We start from the raw sequence: 22337 nt of genomic DNA, 5'->3' as shown, positions 1-22337 counted from the left end.
AAAGACAAGACTCTCGTTAATCTAACCACACTGTCCGATTTCAAAAAGGCTTTACAACGAAAGCAAAACATTAGATTATGTCAGCAGAGTACCCAGCCAGAAATAATCAGACACCCATTTTTCAAGCTAGCATATAATGTCACAAAAAACAAAACCACAGCTAAATGCAGCACTAACCTTTGATGATCTTCATCAGATGACACTCCTAGGACATTATGTCATACAATACATGCATGTTTTGTTCAATCAAGTTCATATTTATATCAAAAACCAGCTTTTTACATTAGCATGTGACGTTCAGAACTAGCATACCCCCCGAATTCACTAAATTACTCACGATAAACGTTCACAAAAAAACATAATTATTTTAAGAATTATAGATACAGAACTCCTCTAAGCACTCGATATGTTCGGTGAAAGCACATTTTGCAATATTCTCAGTAGATAGCCCAGCCATCACGGCTAGCCATTTAGACACCGACCAAGTTTAGCCCTGATCAAACTCCGATTTACTATTACAAAAGTTTCATTACCTTTGTTGTCTTCGTCAGAATGCACTCCCAGGACTGCTACTTCAAAAACAAATGTTGGTTTGGTCCAAAATAATCCATCGTTATATCCAAATTGCGGCGTTTTGTTCGTGCGTTCCAAGACACTATCCGAAATGGTAAATCAGGGTCGCGAGCATGGCGCAATTCGTGACAAAAGATTTCTAAATATTCCATTACCGTACTTCGAAGCATGTCAACCGCTGTTTAAAATCCATTTTTATGCAATTTTTCTCGTAAAAAAGCGATAATATTCCGACCGGGAATCTCCGTTTAGCTAAACAGAGGAAAGAAAACAAAGCTTTCGGTCGACGCGGGCACGAGCCTGAGTCTCACAGTACTGTAACCAGCCACTATCCAAACGCGCTACTTTGTTTCAGCCAGAGCCTGCAAAGCCACGATTCAGCATTTTGCCGCCTTCTGAGAGTCCATGTGAGCCGTAGAAAGTGTCACGTAAGAGCAGAGATCCCCTGTAATAGATAGAGATAATCAACAAGGCCAAGAAATGGTCAGACAGGGTACTTCCTGTACAGAATCTTCTCAGGTTTTGGCCTGCCAAATGAGTTCTGTTATACTCACAGACACCATTCAAACAGTTTTAGAAACTTTGGAGTGTTTTCTATCCAAAGCTAATAATTATATGCATATTCTAGTTTCTGGGCAGGAGTACTAATCAGATTAAATCGGGTAAGTTTTTTATCCGTCCGTGAAAATACTGCCCCCTAGCCATAACAGGTTAAGCATGTCCCAGTTTAGGTCACCTAGCAGCACGAGCTCAGAAGATAGATGGGGGGCAATCAGTTCACATATGGTGTCCAGAGCACAGCTGGGGGCAGAGGGTGGTCTATAGCAAGCGGCAACGGTGAGAGACTTGTTTTTTAATAGTAGAAGTTCAAATTGTTTGGGTACAGACCTGGATAGTAGGACAGAACTCTGCAGGCTATCTCTGCAGTAGATTGCAACACCGCCCCCTTTGGCCGTTATGTCTTGTCTGAAAATATTGTAGTTAGGGATGGAGATTTCAGAGTTTTTGATGGTCGTCCTAAGCCAGGATTCAGACACGGCTAGGACATCCGGGTTGGCAGAGTGTGCTAAAGCAGTGAATAAAACAAACTTAGGGAGGAGGCTTCAATTGTTAACATGCATGAAACCAAGGCTATTACGGTTACAGAAGTCATCAAAAGAGAGCGCCTGGGGAATAGGAGTGGAGCTAGGCACTGCAGGGCCTGGATTCACCTCTACATCGCCAGAGGAACAGAGGAGGAGTAGGATAAGGGTATGGCTAAAAGCTATGAGAATTGGTCGTCTAGGACGTCCGGAACAGAGAGTAAAAGGAGCAGGTTTCTGGGGGCGATAAAATAGCTTCAAGGTATAATGTACAGACAGAGGTATGGTAGGATGTGAATACAGTGGAGGTAAACCTAGACATTGAGTGATGATGAGAGATATTGTCTCTAGAAACATCATTGAAACCAGGTGATGTCATCGCATGTGTGGGTGGTGGAACTGAAAGGTAAGGTATAATGAGCAGGGCTAGAGGCTGTACAGTGAAATAAGGTCGACCGATTAATCGGAATTGCCGATTAATTAGGGGCGATTTCAAGTTTTCATAACAATCGGAAATCGATATTTTGGATGCCGATTTGGCCAAAATTGTTTTATTTTTTATTTTGAATGAATGTTTTTTAATTTATTTATAAAAAAAAATATATTTTTTTACACCTTTTATTTAACTAGGCAAGTCAGTTAAGAACACATTCTTATTTTCAATGACGGCCTAGGCCTAGGAACGGTGGGTTAACTGCCTTGTTCAGGGGCAGAACGACAGATTTTTGCCTTGTCAGCTCGGGGATTCAATCTTGCATTACATTGCACTCCACGAGGAGCCTGCCTGTTACGCGAATGCAGTAAGAAGCCAAGGTAAGTTGCTAGCTAGCATTAAACTTATCTTATAAAAAACAGTCAATCAATCATAATCACTAGTTAACTACACATGGTTGATGATATTACTAGTTTATCTAGCCTGTCCTATGTTGCATATAATCGCTTAGGTACACGTTGCTCCAACGTGTACCTAACCATAAACATCAATGCCTTTATTAAAATCAATACACAAGTATATATTTTTAAACCTGCATATTTAGTTAATATTGCCTGCTAACATGAATTTCTTTTAACTAGGGAAAATGTGTCACTTCTCTTGCAAACAGAGTCAGGGTATATGCAGCAGTTTGGGCCGCCTGGCTCGTTGCGAACCGTGAAGACTATTTCTTCCTAACAAAGACAGCCGACTTCGCCAAACGGGGGATGATTTAACAAAAGCGCATTTGCGAAAAAAGCACAATCGTTGCATGACTGTACCTAACCATAAACATCAATGCCTTTCTTAAAATCAATACACAGAAGTATATATATTTTAAACCTGCATATTTAGCTAAAAGAAATCTAGGTTAGCAGGCAATATTAACCAGGTGAAATTGTGTCACTTCTCTTGCGTTCATTGCACGCAGAGTCAGGGTATATGCAACAGTTTGGGCCGCCTGGCTCGTTGCGAACTACATAGATAGGATAGATTTGCCAGAATTTTACGTAATTATGACATAACATTGAAGGTTGTGCAATGGAACAGGAATAGTTAGACTTAGGGATGCCACCCGTTAGATAAAATACGGAATGGTTCCGTATTTCACTGAAAGGAAAAACGTTTTGTTTATGAGATGATAGTTTCCGGATTTGACCATATTAATGACTTAAGGCTCGTATTTCTGTGTGTTTATTATATTATAATTAAGTCTATGATTTGATAGAGCAGTCTGACTGAGCGGTGGTAGGCTCCAGCAGGCTCGTAAGCATTCATTCAAACAGCACTTTCGTGTGTTTTGCCAGCAGTTCTTCCTGTGCTTCAAGCATTTCGCTGTTTCTGACTTCAAGCCTATCAACTCCCAAGATTAGGCTGGTGTAACCGATGTGAAATAGCTACCTAGTTAGCGGGTGCACGCTAATAGCGTTTCAAACTTCTCGCTCTGAGACTTGGAGTAGTTGTTCCCCTTGCTCTGCATGGGTAACGCTGCTTCGAGGGTGGCTGTTGTCGATGTGTTCCTGGTTCGAGCCCAGGTAGGAGCGAGGAGAGGGACGGAAGCTATATTGTTACACTGGCAATACTAAAGTGCCTATAAGAATATCCAATAGTCAAATGTATATCAAATACTAATGGTATAGAGAGAAATAGTCCTATAATAACTACACCCTAAAACTTCTTACCTGGGAATATTGAAGACTCATGTTAAAAGGAACCACCAGCTTTCTCATGTTCTGAGCAAGGAACTTAAACGTTAGCTTTCTTACTTGGCACATATTGCACTTTTACTTTCATCTCCAACACTTTGTTTTTGCATTATTTAAACCAAATTGAACATGTTTCATTATTTATTTGAGGCTAAATTGATTTTATTGATGTATTATATTAAGTTAAAATAAGTGTTCATTTAGTATTGTTGTAATTGTCATTATTACAAATAAATGTAAAAAAATCGGCCGAATAATCGGTAGCGTTTTTTTTTTGTTGGTCCTCCAATAATCGGTATCGGCGTTGAAAAATCATAATCGGTCGACCTCTACAATAAACACTAACCAGAACAGCAATGGACAAGGCATATTGACATTAAGGATGTCAATATATTCATTAATGATGAATAATAGTCCAATGTCAAAACGGTTTTAAAGTGTCCAAATCAAGAACCAATAACAGTTTGTGATATATTGAAAACATGAAATGTACTATCTACATGTGCAACAATAGTAATCATATGTATTTTTTTTAAGGAGCTACTTAGAAACTGCACAAGCTCCAAAACCCTGTTTTGTCAAGTGGCAATAAATCACTCATCAATTGGGGTGGGGGTATGCACTGTTTAAACTACCACAACTCTAAAACCACATGGAACTGGATAGGCTGTATTTTTACATCACTGGTTAGAGGACAACCTCCAGGACAGTCAGCTACATTTTGGAATGTTGCACTTTGATAAGGGGGTCAGAAACCTGGCAGTGTGGTGCCAGGATGACAACCTCTCACTCAACGCAAGACAAAGGAGCTGATCGTGGACTACAGGAAACAACGGGCCAAGCACGCCCCCATTCACATCGACGGGGCTGTAGTGGAGCGGACGGGGCTGTAGTGGAGCGGGTCGAGAGCTTCAAGTTCTTCGGGGTCCACATCACTAAGGATCTATCTTGGTCCACACACACCAACACAGTCTTGAAGAGGGAATGACAACACCTCTTCCCCCTCAGGAGGCTGAAAAGATTTGGCTTGGATCCTCAGATCCTATTTTTTTTAATATTTTTTTTACAGCTACACCGTTGAGAGAATCTTGGCTGGCTGCATCACCTCTTGGTGTGGCAACTGCTTGGCATCCGATCGTAAGCCGTAGCTCTCTAGTCTAGCGATTAGGGTACCATCTCCATTCTCTACACACAGCAGATTGCGTCCGCTGTCTTCATTGCTGTGTGAAACCGTGTGTATGTTGACATTGATCACCAGAGTGTGGGCATGTGTGAGTGTCTGACACCCGGGTTGCATTCAGTAGGTCACAGCATTGCGAAATGTTTTCAAATGTACCCCAATTTCCAGGAACAGTCTGCATCAAAAGCATCCTTGTTTTGTTTTTATATTGAAAACATGTCTTTCCGGGTTACATATTCAAATTGTTCACATTCGCACCATTGTGCCAGACAAATCCCTCCGTCCCACTCTTTCTCCATCTCGCTCTCTCTCTCCAGCTTGTTTTTTGCGTCTCTGCTGTTTGTGCCTTAGGAGGCATGTCACGGGTCTGTGGCCCTGCGTTCTCATCCTAAATATAGCGCCACACACACAAACATCCCTACATTCTCATATGGTTACCTAGCTTCCCTGCGCAACATACGTACATGCGTACATAAACACAGCAGCACACTTATTAAAAACACACGCACACCAGAAAGACGTAGACACACTAACAAACACACCACACCCTGTCCTCCTGAGAGAAGCCCAGAGCTCCAGTCCTCCCCTTATCTCCACTCAGGCAGGAAAACAGAACTAGTACTGTTATTGTTACTGTGTTAATAATGCTGAGAGGAAACAGTGATAACTGCCTATTGGTTCAGCAGTAGCTAGAAACCTCCCCAGGTAGTATCTATTCACCCAGATTATTCCATTTCTACACTAAAACATATTTCTAATGAGATTCTCCTATACACATGCTTTGTAGCCCTGGAGTCATCTCAATCTAGGATCCTGACCCCAGTTATTTGTTAAGAGACAGGTCAACAGTTCATACTGTCTTCTTGACCTCAGAAATAGGTCTCTGATTGGACTGTGCTGTTCAGAGGCTTCTGATTTAGCAGGTGCTCCCCAGCAGTGAAATGTTTGACTGTTAACGTTTCTGTCTTAGAGAAACGCTAATCTCTGACTCCCTCCATCCACCCATCTAGAGCTCATCTCTCTTTCCAATCCTTTCTATGAAGGAAGATAGCTGAAACCTGATGCTTCTCTCTCTCTCCCTCCTTCTCTCCCCCTTCATCCTCCATCGATCATATATCGGTATGCTGTACTGAAAGGGCAGAGGGGTTATTGAACACACACACCCACCGCTCTCACAGCCTGTTGTGTTGTGTTCAAGACCACCAAAGCGAGACCGATTTTTAAAGACCGGAGCAAATCGAGTCTGAGTCAAGACCAAGACCGGGAGGGGGGCGAGTCAAGACCGAGATCAGAAAAAATGAAGTCCAATTCAAGACCATGATTGTAATTGTGTCAAATAACCACCATAATGAGTTCAAAATGTCCAGTATTTCCGTGTTTGTTTCAGAAGAACATATTGATTCTTTAGACAGTCAGAATGGTGAGAAAATGCGTGCTGATGGCAGAGAACCACTACAGATGATCACTAACCCAAGCAGGTCTATAATAGATAAAGATGACATATGTTCCAACTTCCCCATCTCTCCAAATAATTGTGAGCACACAACTTTCAAACATTTACCTCATTCATGCCAGCGAATCAAAGGACATTCCGTCGAGCGTGACAGTTTGAGGATATTTTTCAATGAAATTAAAGGACAGTAATGTTACGAGTAAAGAAGGAAGCCCAGGTTTCAATAGGCGATAAGATGTTAATGTGTCATGAAAGGAGAGTGGATGTTTGGCCTGACCAAGCAGTTTTATACGCTCTGACTGAATGTCTGACTGAATGGGAGCTGGTAATTGAGTAGCTGGTAATTGAGTTTCTTACTCCGCTGGTCTCAAAGAAATTACGAGTCCTCAATGTCCGAGATGGAGTAAAGACAGATTAAATTATTAAAAAATATATATATATCATTTCTTTTGTTATCCGAAACCTAGACTCTCAAGACCGGTCTCGAGTACTACAACACTGGTAGAACTATAAAATGTTTGTGTGTTTCAGAGGAGTAGTGATGAGAATGGGAATTGTTCAGGCAGCAGTATGGAGTTCCCCACCACTAACCTGTATGAACTGGAGAACAGAGTGTTCACTGACCACTGGTCCATCCCCTACAAGAGAGAGGAGTCACTGGGCAAATGTCTGGTCGCAGCCACCTGCCTCGCCAAACACGGTAAGAGAGAGCGAGTAAGTGTGTGGGGTTTGTTTGTTGTTGTGGGTTTTGTGACTTGTAACTGTTGGATGCTTTTCACACATTATTTTACACCTAGTTGTCAATCAATAACTACAGTCTCTCTCACTTTCTCTCTCTCAGGTCTGGCGGATGCGGATGAAAACTGTAAGCAGTTTATGGACAGGTGTATGCACGAGGCCTTTAAAAAGGTGATTTGTGTGTATGCGTGAATGAAGCCTTTTAAGTTGGGTGGCTTTTGGGTGTGCATAACACTTATAAGTGAGCGATGTAGAACCTGTTTCAAAGCCAGTTTCCCTCATCTTCAAGAAAGGAGGCCTATTTGAACAGGACTGTTTGGTGGAATATTGACACGTTCACTCACTCTGCTTGCTCTTCCCATCCCTCTCCAGCTCCTGACCAGTAGTGCGGTCCATAAGTGGGGGACAGAGATCCATGAGGGGATCTACAACATGTTGATGTTACTGGTGGAGCTGGTGGCTGAGAGAGTCAAACGGGACCCCATACCTGTTGGCGTGATGGGTGTACTGACTATTGTGGGTACACACACACACTTCATGCATACAGTATATACACACACACACACACACACACACACACACACACACACACACCCACGTCACATGAAATAACATTCACACACCTCGCCCCTTAAACCATTAGCTGTCTGTCTGTAGGCCTTCAACCCAGACAATGAGTACCACTTTAAGAACCGTATGAAGACGTGTCAGAGGAACTGGAGCGAGGTGTTTGGAGAGGAAGCCATGTTTGCTGTGTCACCTAGCAACAGCTACCAGAAGGTGAGGCTGTAATATGGGCGTGGCTCTAAAGCACAAGTATAAAATAAAAAACAGAGAGAAAATGTATGTGTGACTGATCACGTGTGTGTGCCTTTTGTTTCTAAAGGAGCCTCATGGCTGGCTGGTAGACCTGGTCAATCGGGTAAGCCCTCCCACACACCTACACACACCTCTGATATTTCAGGGCAGTTCCATGGTAACAGAATTATGCTGAGAACTCATATTTTTCACTTTAAAATGTATACCAAAAAACCCCCACTGATTTCAAGGTTTAACAAACCATATCTCTCCATGCACATTGAAGTTAGGTTAAATGTAGGTTCTGAATGAAAGGTGAAAAAGTATTTTCCTTATGTTTAAAATACATAATTTCCAGGACATTGAAAAGGTGTCTTTTTCCAGTTGTTGAAAAATATGTATTTTCCGGACGTTGAAATCCAGTTCATTTTTGGTTCTGAATGAAAGTTGAAAATGTGTATTTTCGGATGTTGAAATTTGGCAAAGTTTTGATTCGGAATGAAAGCTGAAAATAAGTAATTTATAGACATCTATTTTTGGGCAAAATCAAGGATGGTCCGAACCGGACCAAAAACCAATGTCCGTGGATGTGGAAATCAAGGCCGGTCCGGACTGCACCAAAAAAGTCCAAAAGTCATCGGCGTCAGACTGTACTTACTGAGGTGTAGCCTGAAATGTTATTTTATGAATGCCCATCTATGTGGTAAGCCTACCGTTTGTAAAACACCCCCAAAAGACTTGCGGACAGGGGTGTAGCCTACAATATCAGCCCTCAATGGATTTTTATGAATTCCCATCCATGTGGTAGGCCCACTATTTAAGATCTGAATATCAGCTACCTAACTTTATCAGGAGTTATTGTGAGCTTATTTTCAATGTGATTACACAGCTGGAAATGCAGAAGTATTTTGTCAAGACTTCGCCACAGATTGCAACCACTGGCCTGTCTTTGATTTCGCCATCTATTGTTTTCTCTAAAGTTTTGTCATCTCCCATAAATTGCGATTGCGAATCCACCATAGATATAGCTCGATAAAATAACAAACCTGCCAACGTGCTTGCATTTTGCGTACCAGCTATGTAATTCTCTGTCCGTGTACGAGATCCGAGTTAAAAGTACGCAGCAATAAATAGGGCCTGATTTTTGTATTTTTTTTTATTGTTGATGTACATTTGAATAAAAAGTCAGTCTAACATCCTGATTCTCGAGCTGCAACCGACAGACATGTACGGAGTTTGTGTCAACGGACATGCAGATTAATACATCATTATTGGACGTAGCTAACCCGAGTCTGCCCCTCCTGTTTGCTGTGATGCTGAGTTTGCCGACTGTCAGCTGTACGTAAACACATGGACAAATCCCTTTTTGACTGTGTGTTGTGGAAAGGTAAACACTAATTGTTTCAAGCTAACGTTAGCGAACATAAGATGGACATTCAGTGGGTTCTAAAGTGACAGCAGTTCACTCACATTTCCTAGTGAAAGAAATTAAATGCAAATCCGAAAAAAAACTGGTCTCATTTGTGCGAGTGTGATATACATTTAATTCCTCGTCCCTTTAGTTGTATTTCCCCCGTAACATTATGAAAATCATGCAACCTGATAGACTGTAACTGTAATTCTGATCCACGTCACAAAAAGCATTACAAAAGTATACCGTAATTTCCGGACTATTAAGCGCACCTGAATATAAGCCGCACCCACTGAATTTAAAATAAATTATTATTTTGAACATAAATAAGCCGCACATGTCTATAAGCTGCAGGTGCCTACCGGTACATTGAAACAAATTAACTTTACACAGGCTTTAACGAAACACGGCTTGTAACAAAAATAAATAGGCTTTAACGAAACACGGCTTGTAACAAAAATAAATAGGCTTTAACGAAACATGGCTTGTAACAAAAAAAAAATAATTAGCAGTAAGCTTTAGTTGTCTTTTTGCACTGAGTCAATTCCTCACGCTGCTGTTTCCAACGTCTTATCATCGACTCATTAAGACCAAGCTCCCGTGCAGCAGCTCTATTTCCTTTTCCAACAGCCAGATCAATCGCCTTCAACTTGAAAGCTGCATCATATGCATTTCTCCGTGTCTTTGCCATGAGGGTGACAAAATGACTACCGTAATCAGAATGATGGGAAGTTTGAGAGCGCTCGATTTAATCTAAACGGTAAACAAAAAAGTTGTTTGACCTTAACCCGTTCGGCAATTTCATTGGTCTAATGAAAGCATCATGCCGCCAAAAAACTGAGCACGTCACAGAATGTGTTTTTTTGGGAGAAAAAAAATTGGAAGTGGGAAAATCCATATATTAGCCGCGTCATTGTTTAAGCCGCGAGGTTCAAAGCTGGGAAAAAGGTTGCGGCTTATAGTCCGGAATTTACGGTAATCAAAAATGAATATACACATCTTGACATTAAAAGGAGTCGGGAGTTTAGACGAGTGAGCGATAATGAATGAGTGTCCAGTATTAGCTATAGAGGCAATTCTTCTAAAATACCGTTGCACTAGATTTGAGATTTTATTAATTTTGAAAATCTGAAATGATGTATGCGCTGCAAAGAAATACAATAGGCACCTTTACATAGGCTGAAACACCGGACTTGTCTAGCGAACAGATTCCTTTTCCGGTAGCCTACTTAAGCTTTGTGTAGCCAGTTCGCAGTCTGTGTTGATGCGATCATTTGTTTTTATGTTTTCAAAATTATTTTGCTTTTAGTGTTGATTAGGAACCATGTCTAAAAAGCCAATAATTGTGAGCTGGCCCTGTTTGAGAGGTGACAAGCGTACCTCTGCTATAGAGACTAAACCTGGGGGCCAAGGCAAGTTGGATCTGAAGACCTATGCAGATGTCAGAAACGTATTTTCTTCTGCAGTAGACTACATGTTGCTGAAATTTCCATTTGGTGATGTGCTCCTCCAGCATGCAGTGCTTGCTGACATTGCCAACAGGCAGACTGCCAAGTTCTCATCCCTCAACTTTTTCATGGCACGCTTTCCCTGCATTATTCCTGATTTAATCTGTTGATCTGTTGGAAGATGAGTTTAGACTCTCAGGCAACAACCTTTGAGCAGAGTCTGGTCAACATGCTCACGGATCAGGCCTGGAGAGAAATCGGCACAATGAAAAGGGGGGGCAGCCTGGTCTACTCCCACCTTTTGGCTGTGATGCTGGGGATATTGGTCATATTCCACCAACATCCCCAGCAATGCAGACTGTGAATTAATATTCAGTCTATTTTCCAAGAACAAAACCCAGTACAGAGCCTCCCTCAGTACAGACATGCTGAGTGCCCTCGTTACCGAGAAGGTTTCTATTATTGCCAGAGGAACTGTTTGCCACAGAGAAGTCTACCCTGATGCTCTGCTGTGTAAGGCTAAATCTGCTAGCTACCAGGCAAATCTGTCTAGGAAAGGATTTCCTGAACATTTGAAGGTCTCCAGAAGATTTGTTCTCACCCACTGTTTCCTATCATAGCTTTTTCCTTTTTATTATGGATAACATGTTTATTTGATACTGATGCTTTGCTTCAAACATTTGTTCTTATCATATCAGAGTTTACATTTTATTTAATTTTTTTAATTCTCGTGGATAAGACGTTTGTACATTTTGTACCTAGACAAATAACTTGTTATTATTTGTTTAATAAAATAAAAAAAACTCCAAGAATAAAGGCCCCTTGTGTTCTTTCTAATTACATCTTGTTAGTGACTTTTACCATATGTGTAAATGGAATGCTGTCAAGAAAGAAACTATTCCAACCTTTTATAGACTTGATTTGGTTCAATTCTATAATTGCGATCAGACTAACAGCGTGCACGAGTGTGCGGTCAGGCTTCGGCTGCGGTACAGCAAAAACAATGCTCATGGTTCTCACGGGAAGTGAAATGATAGGCTACAATGACTTTGCTCATGATCATGCACGCTGCAAGTGACATGTAATTAACTAAATTCCTTGAATTTTCTTTCGCGTGTGCCTTTTCATTATCTGGATAGAGACTTGTGGTTTCTAGCTATTGTTACACCAGTCAAAGCAGTGGAGCGTGTAGTGTAGCAAAACATGAGAGGTCAAAACCATTAATCTTGCGGCGACGGGGGAGCGGGTTTTCAAAATGCTATCACATCACGCCATTATGCCATTTATAAAGGGGTCAGATATACACTCAGTGGCTAGTTTATTAGGTACACCCATCTAGTACCGGGTCGGATCCCCCTTTGCGTCCAGAACAGTGTGAATTCTTCGGGGAATGGAAATGTTGCTCAATTGGTATCAAGGGACATAACGTGTGCCAGGAAAACATTACCCACACCATTACACCACCAGCCTGTACCATTGACGCCAGGCAGGATGGGGCCATGGACTCATGCTTCTTACGCCAAATCCTGACTCTGCCATCAGCATGACGCAACAGGAACCAGGATTCGTCAGACCAGGCTGAAGTTTTTTCACTCCTCAATTGTCCAGTGTTGGTGATCGCATGCCCAATGTGGCCACTTCTTCTTGTTTTTGTCTGATAGGAGTGGAACCCAGTGTGGTTGTCTGCTGCATTAGCCCATTTGTGACAAGGACCAATGAGTTGTGCGTTCCGAGATGCCGTTCTTCACACCACTGTTGTACTGTACCGTTATTTGTCTGTTTGTGGCCCGCCTGTTAGCTTGTACGATTCTTGCAATTCTCCTTCGACCCCTCATCAACGAGTTGTTTTCGCCCACAGGATTGCCGCTGACTGGATATGTTTTTGTTTGTCGCACCATTTTCAGTAAACCCTAGACACTGTCCTGCGTGAAAAGCCTAGGTCGGATGTTTTTGAGAAACTGGAACCGCCGCGCCTGGCACCGATGGTCATACCACGCTCAGTTGCTTAGGTCACTCGTTTTGCCCATTTTAACGTTCAATCGAACAGTAACTGAATGCCTCGACGCCTGTCTGCCTGCTTTTTATAGCAAGCCACGGCCACGTGACTCACTGTCTATAGGAGCGAACCATTTTCGTGAACGGGGTGGTGTAACTAATAAACTGGCCACTGAGTGTGTGTTTGTATATTTTTATACAGACTTGCTAACAAATCAGTGAACATTTGCAAATGATCTAAAGGATTCTGATAAATTTTCTGTTAACAAAACAAGTTTTCACCCCTTATTTTAATTTGCTCCATGGCTCAGTGAACTGTTTGGATCATTTCAGACGCGAAGAGGAATAACATTGCAGCTGTTTCTGATTAATATACAATGCCATGCTGGTGGGTGGTATCGTTCAAATAAAACCCAGTCCTGAAACAAAACGTAGGCTGACAATAATTTGTATGTCATATCATAGGAAAAGATACCGCATTCATGCGGATTTCCATGAAGTGCGCAGTTTGAATTTGTCACTTAAAGCCCTAATATACAGTATCATACGTTTGACTAAAACGATTACTTATTGACTTAAATTGTTGTGCAACGTCTTTCAGCTCGAAAAAGTGGATTTTACCGTAATTATTTTACCAAACTTTGCATCTGCAGTTTTTTCAGTAAACGTATTTTTTTTTTAAATGACTATGTAAATTCTTCAACGTAGTCATTGTGCATAGAGCTGTATGGCATGTTCAACTTTGAAATGAGTGTTTTTTTGTTTGCCGTTTTAAAGTGAAAAGTCTGAGTGTAATTCCGTTAGTCTAATAGAATTTTTGTCGGCGTCTCTGTATTCAGTGATGTGACTGTGTGTTGCGGTCTCTTCTTCTCTCAATGTCCTTTCCCTTCTTGCTCTCTCTCTAGTTTGGAGAGATGGGAGGGTTCACTGCTATCCAGGCTAAACTCAATACACAGGAGATAGAAATTGGGGTAAGGACACACATGCATACTTGTGTGGCTACTCTTAGATCTCCTTGTGTGAGTCCTTACTTTTTGAGGATTCTAACCGGAACAACACACACATTGATCCCTTTCGCAGCCTAGACCATCTCCACCATTAGCATGTTAATCTTTCTCTGGCACCGGAGACTGCAGCTTCACCCCCTTACCCGTGGGAGACAACCATTTAGTTTTTTATGTGTGTGTGTGTATGTAACTGTCTGTCTCTCTGCAGTGTGTGTCTGCTCTGGTCCAGCCTCTATCTGTGTGTGCAGAATACCTCAACTCCAGCCTGGTGCAGGTAAGACATTTCCCTCCAACACACACTAAGACACGCAACGTATGGTACATCCTCAGCATGATGATTAGTTCATGAGACTAATAATAACGTCTGTGTGTTTGTAGCCCATGTTGGATCCTGTTATCCATAAGATGATCACCTATGTTCAGAACCTGGAGGAGAAGGACCTGAAGGACAAGGTACCACAATACCCCCCTGCCTTGTATACCCACAAGGCTCTGCTCTACATACATTGGGATGCTCCCGGAAATGTTATAAATATCAGTGTCCAACATCTAAAACTGTTCATTCAGAGCTTTAAAGTCTGAAGCGAACAGTCAGACTGTACAGAGTTTCCTATGAACACAGCATCAGATGCTGATTGTTACCGTCCCTCCTGTAGAGGCTGGTGAGCATCCCAGAACTGCTGTCGGCCATCAAGCTGCTGTGTATGAGGTTCCAGACCGCCCTGGTCACTGTGGTGGACGACCTGCGCCTGGACACTCTGCTACGCATGTTGAAGACTCCTCACTTCTCTACCAAGATGAACTCCCTCAAAGAGGTGAGAGGTCAGGGGTTACACGGTTAGAGGTAAAACAGGAAGCCTTTGCCAAATTCAGCAGGGCCAAATCAAACTGGTGTCGCTCTCCTTATTGTTATGCGATTGTCCATGTGGATGCTTCTTGCTATAAACTGTACGAAATGTGTTTATGCGTGTGTCTAGGTGACTAAGCTGATTGAGGAGAGTACTGTGTCTAAGACGGTGAAGAATGCCATTGACACAGACAGACTGCTGGACTGGCTGGTGGAAAACTCTGTCCTCTCAATAGCACTGGAGGGTAAAGACAATGTTAATGTTAGCGCTGGAACAACATTTTTGTACTTTTATCTATCTTGACATGTGATTCCAGGTATCAGAAAGCAGTAATAGAAGTGTGTGTGTGTGTGTGTTCTAGGTAACATAGACCAGGCCCAGTATTGTGATCGAATAAAAGGCATCATTGAGTTGCTGGGCAGTAAACTGTCTCTGGACGAGCTCTCCAAGATCTGGATGATACAGGCAGGACAGTCATCCACGGTGATTGAGAACATCCACACCATCATGGCTGCGGCTGCCGTCAAGTTCAACTTAGACCAGCTCAGCCACCTGTTTGTCCTTATACAGAAGGTCTGTATGTGTGCTTCGGAACGTCTCTGTGTGTGTTAAATAGTACTAACACCCACCAAATGCTGGTAGATTTAGCTATTGGCGGGTAAGAATGTCTATTTCACCAGCCACGTTGGGGGGGGGTGGTCAATTTGCAGGCTCTAGAGTGCAAGCATTACATTCACATTTGTTAATAAAAATTAGAGTCAGAAGTCAAGTATGAACATATGTGTGAGTTTTCTAAGTATTTCTGCTGTTTTGTTTCATAGCTGCTAATCGCACAAAGAAATACAAATCCTATATATCACCTCGCGCAGCAACAGCTTTGCGCACTGTGAGTGAAGCGCTGATAGATACATTTTTGGGGGTGCTGGCACAGGCATAAAAGTTGGTTTAATTTACTCAAGTCAACAAAGTGAGACTTTGTCCTGTTCTTGACTATTTACATTGTTTTGTTCACAAGCTCGGTTGTTTTTCAATGTTCGTTTGAATCTGCTGCTTCAACTGATAGCAGAGACGCTGTAGATGCTGTCTACTACTAGTCACATCCCAAATCTCACACAGACACAAGTCAAATGATTTGAGTGGCCATGTTACCACGGTAACCTCCTGCCCTGAACATTTTTTCATCTGATATTTTGGGTAAAAGACTCGGGTCACAAAAAATGAAATGAAATTGAGCAATATTACCACATTTACTTCTTTCTAATACATTTCTTGTTTCCGAAAAATTACAAAGCGTGGTCGTTTATTTTTTTTTAATGTAATTCTAACAAAAATATTTTGGCTGGTAGATTTTTTGTTTGTTTGTTCATCTACCTGCCACCATAGCTGGTGGAACAAAAAGTGAATTTTAGGCCGTGTGTGTGTGTGTGTGTGTGTGTGTGTGTGTGTGTGTGTGTGTGTGTGTGTGTGTGTGTGTGTGTGTGTGTGTGTGTGTGTGTGTGTGTGTGTGTGTGTGTGTGTGTGTGTGTGTGTGTGTGTGTGTGTGTGTGTGTGTGTGTGTGTGTGTGTGTGTGTGTGTGTGTGTGTGTGTGTGTGTGTGTTCCAGAGCTGGGAGGTAGAGAGTGACCGTGTGAGGCAGAAGCTGTTGAGTCTGATTGGGAGGATCGGTAGAGAAGCCCGGTCTGAGGCCACCACAGGGAAGGTGCTGGAAGTGCTGTGGGAGTTAGCCCACCTGCCCATCCTGCCTACCTCCCTGGTACAGCAGGCGTCTGAGGAACACCTGGCCATCCTCACTGACGCATACGCTGTGAAGGAGACTGTAAAGCGCTGCTACATCATCAAATGTATAGAAGACATCAAGAAGGTGAGATACACCCACACTTTCTGTTTCTCCGTAGGTTGAAGCGCTTTGTCACTCACAGCCTTTGAATATCAATGTACGTTTTTTTTTTTTTTACATGCACGCACACGCCCTAAATAAGCCAGTTTATGTTTGTAGACTCAGACTGAGGAGGAGGGTAAAACCAGCGACATTCAGAGCTCGTTTCTTACTGGCTCCTGGGGCAAGAAGAAAGCCAAAGAGAACTCATTGGCCAAAGTAAGAGAAGCCCCTCCACTTCCAACTCTACTGACCAGTCAGCATTCACCTACAATCTTCTCAATGCTACACACCAACCAATTCTGGAGGAGTGCTGGATCACGGGGGGGGGGGGGGGGGATTTGATTGGTCACTGTGAAGGATTGCTGCACTTGATTTTAATGCTGCATTCATAACCAAGTGGGAAAGTGTAAATTACAAGTTGTGAAGTTGTAAATACCAGTTGGATGCATTCACGTGCTTTGAACTCGTTGAGAAACGCAGATTGGCTAATGGCCAACCAGCTGCGTCAACCATTAACTAAAAGTACTAGCTATCATGCTTGTAAACAAATTATAGAGTTCAATAACCATATTTATAGATTGCTTTTGTTGTTGCATTTAACTGCCCAAAATGCTGTTATCGAGGTCATTTCCTTAGTTGGTGACGTCAGAGGTCAGCATGTGGAGAAGTCGGAGCTCAGGGATGATAGACGAGTTTCCCACTAGTAATTACCAGTTGGAGGGGCATTCAAGTGGATTTTTCCTAGGTTTATGTGGTAAATTCCACCTTCCCACTTGGTTAAGGACGCAGGGTAACATGAGCTGTTTCAGTACTGCATCAGGTGTCTAATTTTCTGTGGAATGGGCCGGTCTTCATTGAGGTTATAAGGCCTGTGTGTGTTGGGGGAAGTCCAGGTGTATGAGTCAAGGGGTGAGGTATTGATTGGATAAGGTTTGTGTTTGGGCATTAAGGTGTGTGGGGGCGGGGGTGGCTCTGGTGTTCTGTGTCATGTGATTGGATGAGCTGAAGGAATCAGACGGTACTGCTCATCTAGTGTGTGTGTGTGTGGGGGGAGTCTTCTCAGCAGGGCAGCCCCCAAGCGGTCTGGGTGGTTCCAGCTCTGCGGCAGCTCCATGAGATCACACGCTCCTTCATCAAACAGACCTACCAGAAACAGGACAAGGTACACACACACATTACCCCTGCAAGAGAGACCTTATCCAAGATGGCAGCAGTCGACAGCATTAAAAGTACATGAACACATTGCATGACACGTTTTAAAATGAACAGACACATCTTCATAGCACATGTGCTTCCCCAGCAGAGCATCATCCAGGACTTGAAGAAGAACTTTGAGATCGTCAAATTGATCACAGGATCTTTGGTGGTCTGTCATCGACTGGCTGTGTCTGCAGCTGGGAGTAACGGACTGGCCGGACACACACTGGTAGATGGACGATACACCTACCAGGAGGTACCACAGCGCGGTGTGTGTGTGTGTGTGTGTGTGGGATGTGGTGGCTAATTTCTGCATTACCAAATGAGAAGAGTTACAAACACACCAGTCTGAGTTAAACTACATCTTTAATACTTAAGATACTTTTGCAAAAGTTCTTGACCCCAATAATGCACTCTCTCGAATGAATCATTGAATGAGGTGATTACAGAATGGCTACAGGGATCTTTTATAGCAACGATACAACCCCTTCAATGTACATTGACAAACCACAGATACTTAGTAACAGTTCACAAAGGTTAAGTTTTGTATGACAGATATCAATAAAACACATCAGACAGTAACTGCTATGTCAACAGGATTAATGGTATAACCCAGTATCTGGTCTCCTTAGAACCGTCCCTCCCTGGTACGGTATTGAACAGAACTATTTCATCCAATGGCATATATCAATTGTCAACTCTAGATACTCCCATCTCAAGCAAACCCCCTCTTGACCCTACTCCTGGACAGGCTCACTGGGGGGAGTGAGCCTCTAGGCCATATATTATCACAGGATAAGTGCGAGATCTAAGAGAGGACATACAAGGGTCCATTTACTGCCATAATCCTCCCCACAATAAAGAAAAGGAGGGAGTGACTTGCTCACAGACATTGTGGAGACAAGTCATTGGTTCCTTATTAATCACGCATCCCTTCACATGGTTTAAGAAATAGGTAAAGACACATTCCCATGACGACAAGTCTGACCTCTCCCATCTCTGGGCCCAAAGTGTCTGAGCCCCAGCTAAGGTAGACGTGCAACTGAAAAGACACCAGAGTCCAATGGACACTTTCTAATGACAAGTACCTCAAGTAAGCATATTATACTAATAAAACATCTTAATTATCTATGTTACCCAACTAATTCTGATTCGTCCACGACAGTGTGTGTGTGTGAGTTTATGTGGCTTAGATTAGAGCTGTGACGATACCAGTATTGCAATATTTTTTCTATGGCAAAAAAGAACACCAAGCAAACTCTTTTGTCCTTAAAAAATATGTTGTACGGCCTCCAGAGTGGCGCAGCGTTCTAAGGCACTGCATCGCAGTGTTGCGACGTCACTACAGCCTGGGGCTCGATCCGGCCATGAATGGGACTCCCATAGGGCAGCGCACAATTTGCCCAGCGTCGTCCGGGTTAGGGGAGGGTTTGGCCGGGGGTGCTTTACTTGGCTCATCGCACTCTAGCGACTCCTTGTGGCGGGCCGGGCGCCTGCAGGCTGACTTCAGTTGTCAGTTGAACGGTGTTTCCTCCACACATTGGTGTAGCTGGCTTCCAGGTTAAGCAAGCTGGTGTTAAGAAGCACGGTTTGGCGGGTCATGTTTCGGAGGACGCATGACTCGACCTTCACCTCTTCCGAGCCCGTTGGGGATTTGCAGCGATGAGACAAGATCGTAATCACGAAATTGGGGAGTAAAAATTACAACAACAAAACAATCTGCTGTATGTAAAATATTGTGTGATATAGCTTGGAAAATATGTGACTGGATGACAGAATAAGGATGTTTGTTTCCAACATTAGGGCTGTTTTTCTAAAGACGTTGAATCCGCTTTCGTGTTTTGTTTCCTTGTCACGATACTAAATATCACGATACTCGTATCGTCCCGGCCCTAGTTGAGATGATGGACTGAGGATTTTGACCTCTGAGATTTTGACATTTTAATGTCACAAGTACAGCAAAAGGCCTTTCTTGCAAGTTCTAAACCAAACAATGCAATAATCAAAAACAATGTATTACTAGAAAAAAGCTAATAATAAATATATATGTATGTATGTATGTGTGTGTGTGGACAGGGGTAAGGGGACTAGGCAACAGGATATAAGTAGCAGCAGGTTGCATGTGAGTGCGTGTGTAGAGTCAGTATAAATGTATATGCATTTTATATGTGAATGAGCAAATGATGGAGTGAATGTTTGTGTGTAGGGCCCTGTGAGTGTGCAAAGAGACAAATATAAAAGGAAACGGCAATAAAGGTAAACTCTGTCCGTTTAAAATATTTTGTTAGCTATTTATCAGTCGTATTGCTTGGGGATAGAAGCTGTTCAAGAGCCTGTTGTGAGACTTGATCCAACGGTACCTCTTGCCGTGCGGCAACAGAGAAAATAGTCTACGGCTTGGGTGGTTGTGGTCTTTGGTGATTTTCCAGGCCTTCTTTTCACACCGCTTGATATAGAGGTCCTGGATGGCAGGGAGCTCGGCCCCAGTGATGTACTGAGCTGTTCGCACAACCCTCTGTAGCGCCATGCGATTGAGGGCGGTGCTATTGCCATACCAAGCAGTGATGCAGCCAGTCAATATGCTCTCAATGGTACAGCTGTAGATCCTTTTTAAGGATTTGAGGACCCACTCCAAACCTTTTCAACCTCCTGAGGGGGAAGAGGCACTGTCGCGCCTTCAAGACTGTGCGTGTGTATTTGGACCATTTTAAGTCTTTAGTGGTTTCGACAACGAGTAACTTGAAGTTGTCTACCTGCTCCACTGCCACTCCGTCGATGTGGATGGGGGCGTCCGTGCCCCCCGTTTTCTCTAGTCCACGATCAGCCCCTTGGTCTTGCTGACGTTGAGGGAGAGATTGTTGCTCTGACCTTCACCCTGTAGGCTGACTCATTGTCGCCGGTGTTGGGGTCGTGCGTGGGTGAACAAGGAGTACAGAAGGGGACTAAGCACACATCCCTGTGGGGCCCCTCTGTTAAGGGTCAGCCTGGTGGAGGTGATGTTGCCTACCCTCACCACCTCGGGTCGGCCCGTCAGGACGTCCAGGATCCAGTTGCAGAGGGAGGTATTCAGACCCAGAGTCCTAAGCTTGGTGACAAGCTTGTAGGGGATAATGTTGTTGAGTGCTGAGCTGTAGTCAGTGAACAGAATTCTCACATAGGTATTCTTCTTATCTCAGTGGGTGAGGGCAGTGTGGAGACCAATTGAGATTGTTGGGGTGGTATGCAAATTTGAGTGGCTGGGATGGTGCCGTTAATGTCTGCCATAACCAGCCTCTCAAAGAACTTAATGATTACAGAAGTGAGTGCTACAGGGTGGTAATCATTGTGGCACGAAGCCTTAGAGTTCCTCGGAACAGGGATGATTGTGTTTTGAAGTACATGTTAGCCTCTGACTCTTTCTCCCTCCCCTTCTCAGTATCTAGACGGCCACCTGAGGTTCCTGGCCTTCTTCCTCCAGGAGGCCAGCCTCTACCTGGTCTGGAACAGAGCCAAAGAACTATGGGACTGCCTGGTCTCTGGGCCTGAAGTTTGCGAGCTGGACAGAGAGGTACCTACACATGTTACATAGTCGTGTGTGTGTGTGTGTGTGTGTGTGTGTGTGTGTGTGTGTGTGTGTGTGTGTGTGTGTGTGTGTGTGTGTGTGTGTGTGTGTGTGTGTGTGTGTGTGTGTGTGTGTGAATAAATAAAAAAACTAAGAAATTGTGCTGTTTGCCTAATATAAGGAATTAGAAATTATTTATAGTTTTACCTTTGACACTAAAGTATATTTTAGGAATTACATTTACTTTTGATACCTAAGTATATTTAAAACAAAATAATTTTTTACTTTTACTCTAGTAGGATTTTACTTAATTCATTTTCTGTTAAGGTATTTTTACTTGTACTCAAGTATGACAATTGTGTACTTTTTCCACCACTCTGACTTTACCTGTGTGTGTGTGTAGATGTGTTTTGAATGGTTCACTAAGGGCCAGCATGATCTGGAGAGTGATGTTCAGCAGCAGCTCTTCAAAGAGAAGATCCTCAAATTGGAGCCCTACGAGATTACTATGAATGGTGAGACACACACACACACACACACACACACACACACACACAATGTATCTTTTGTTTACATTTTTGTTGGCAGCCCACTCATTGACATAAAGTGCATTTGGAAAGTATTCAGACCCATTCACTTTTTTCAAGTTTTGTTTAAACAATTCTAAAATTGATTAAATTAATATTTTTCCTCATCAATCTACACACAATACCCATAATGACAAAGCAAAAACAGGTTTTTAGATATGTTTGCATATTTATTACAAATCAAACACAGAACCTTATTTGCATAAGTATTCAGACCCTTTGCTATTAGACTCCAAATTGAGCTCAGGTGCATCCTGTTTCCATTGGTCATCTGTGAGATGTTTCTACAACTTAATTGGAGTCCACCTGTTGTAAATTCTATTGCTTGTACAATATTTAAAAGGCACACACCTGTCTAGATAAGGTCCCACAGTGAATGTCAGAGCAAAAACCAAGCCATGAGGTCTAATTAATTGTCCATA

General features: G+C 42.8%; 1 protein-coding gene across 4 annotated transcripts in view; it reads left to right on the top strand.

The window, feature by feature from the left end:
* Positions 1–22337, top strand: part of usp24 (ubiquitin specific peptidase 24) — a 55936-nt gene that overhangs the window by 4429 nt on the left and 29170 nt on the right. Inside the window, exons 2-18 of one of the 4 annotated variants that reach the window (XM_014169243.3) lie at positions 6998–7166; positions 7308–7375; positions 7577–7720; positions 7862–7984; positions 8091–8126; positions 13762–13827; positions 14072–14137; positions 14242–14316; positions 14520–14678; positions 14841–14955; positions 15073–15284; positions 16315–16572; positions 16708–16806; positions 17645–17752; positions 17894–18043; positions 21203–21334; positions 21732–21843. In XM_014169243.3, the coding sequence (XP_014024718.1) occupies positions 6998–7166; positions 7308–7375; positions 7577–7720; positions 7862–7984; positions 8091–8126; positions 13762–13827; positions 14072–14137; positions 14242–14316; positions 14520–14678; positions 14841–14955; positions 15073–15284; positions 16315–16572; positions 16708–16806; positions 17645–17752; positions 17894–18043; positions 21203–21334; positions 21732–21843 (2092 nt within the window). Of the gene's footprint in view, positions 1–6997; positions 7167–7307; positions 7376–7576; positions 7721–7861; positions 7985–8090; positions 8127–13761; positions 13828–14071; positions 14138–14241; positions 14317–14519; positions 14679–14840; positions 14956–15072; positions 15285–16314; positions 16573–16707; positions 16807–17644; positions 17753–17890; positions 18044–21202; positions 21335–21731; positions 21844–22337 lie in introns of all 4 variants that reach the window. The other 3 variants (XM_014169242.3, XM_014169245.3, XM_014169244.3) reach the window with 3 other exon arrangements.

This window comes from Salmo salar, chromosome 23, assembly GCF_965601325.2.
Source record: "Salmo salar chromosome 23, fSalSal1, whole genome shotgun sequence".
NCBI classification, from domain to species: domain Eukaryota; kingdom Metazoa; phylum Chordata; class Actinopteri; order Salmoniformes; family Salmonidae; genus Salmo; species Salmo salar.
This window is presented reverse-complemented; position numbering and strand designations above follow the sequence as displayed.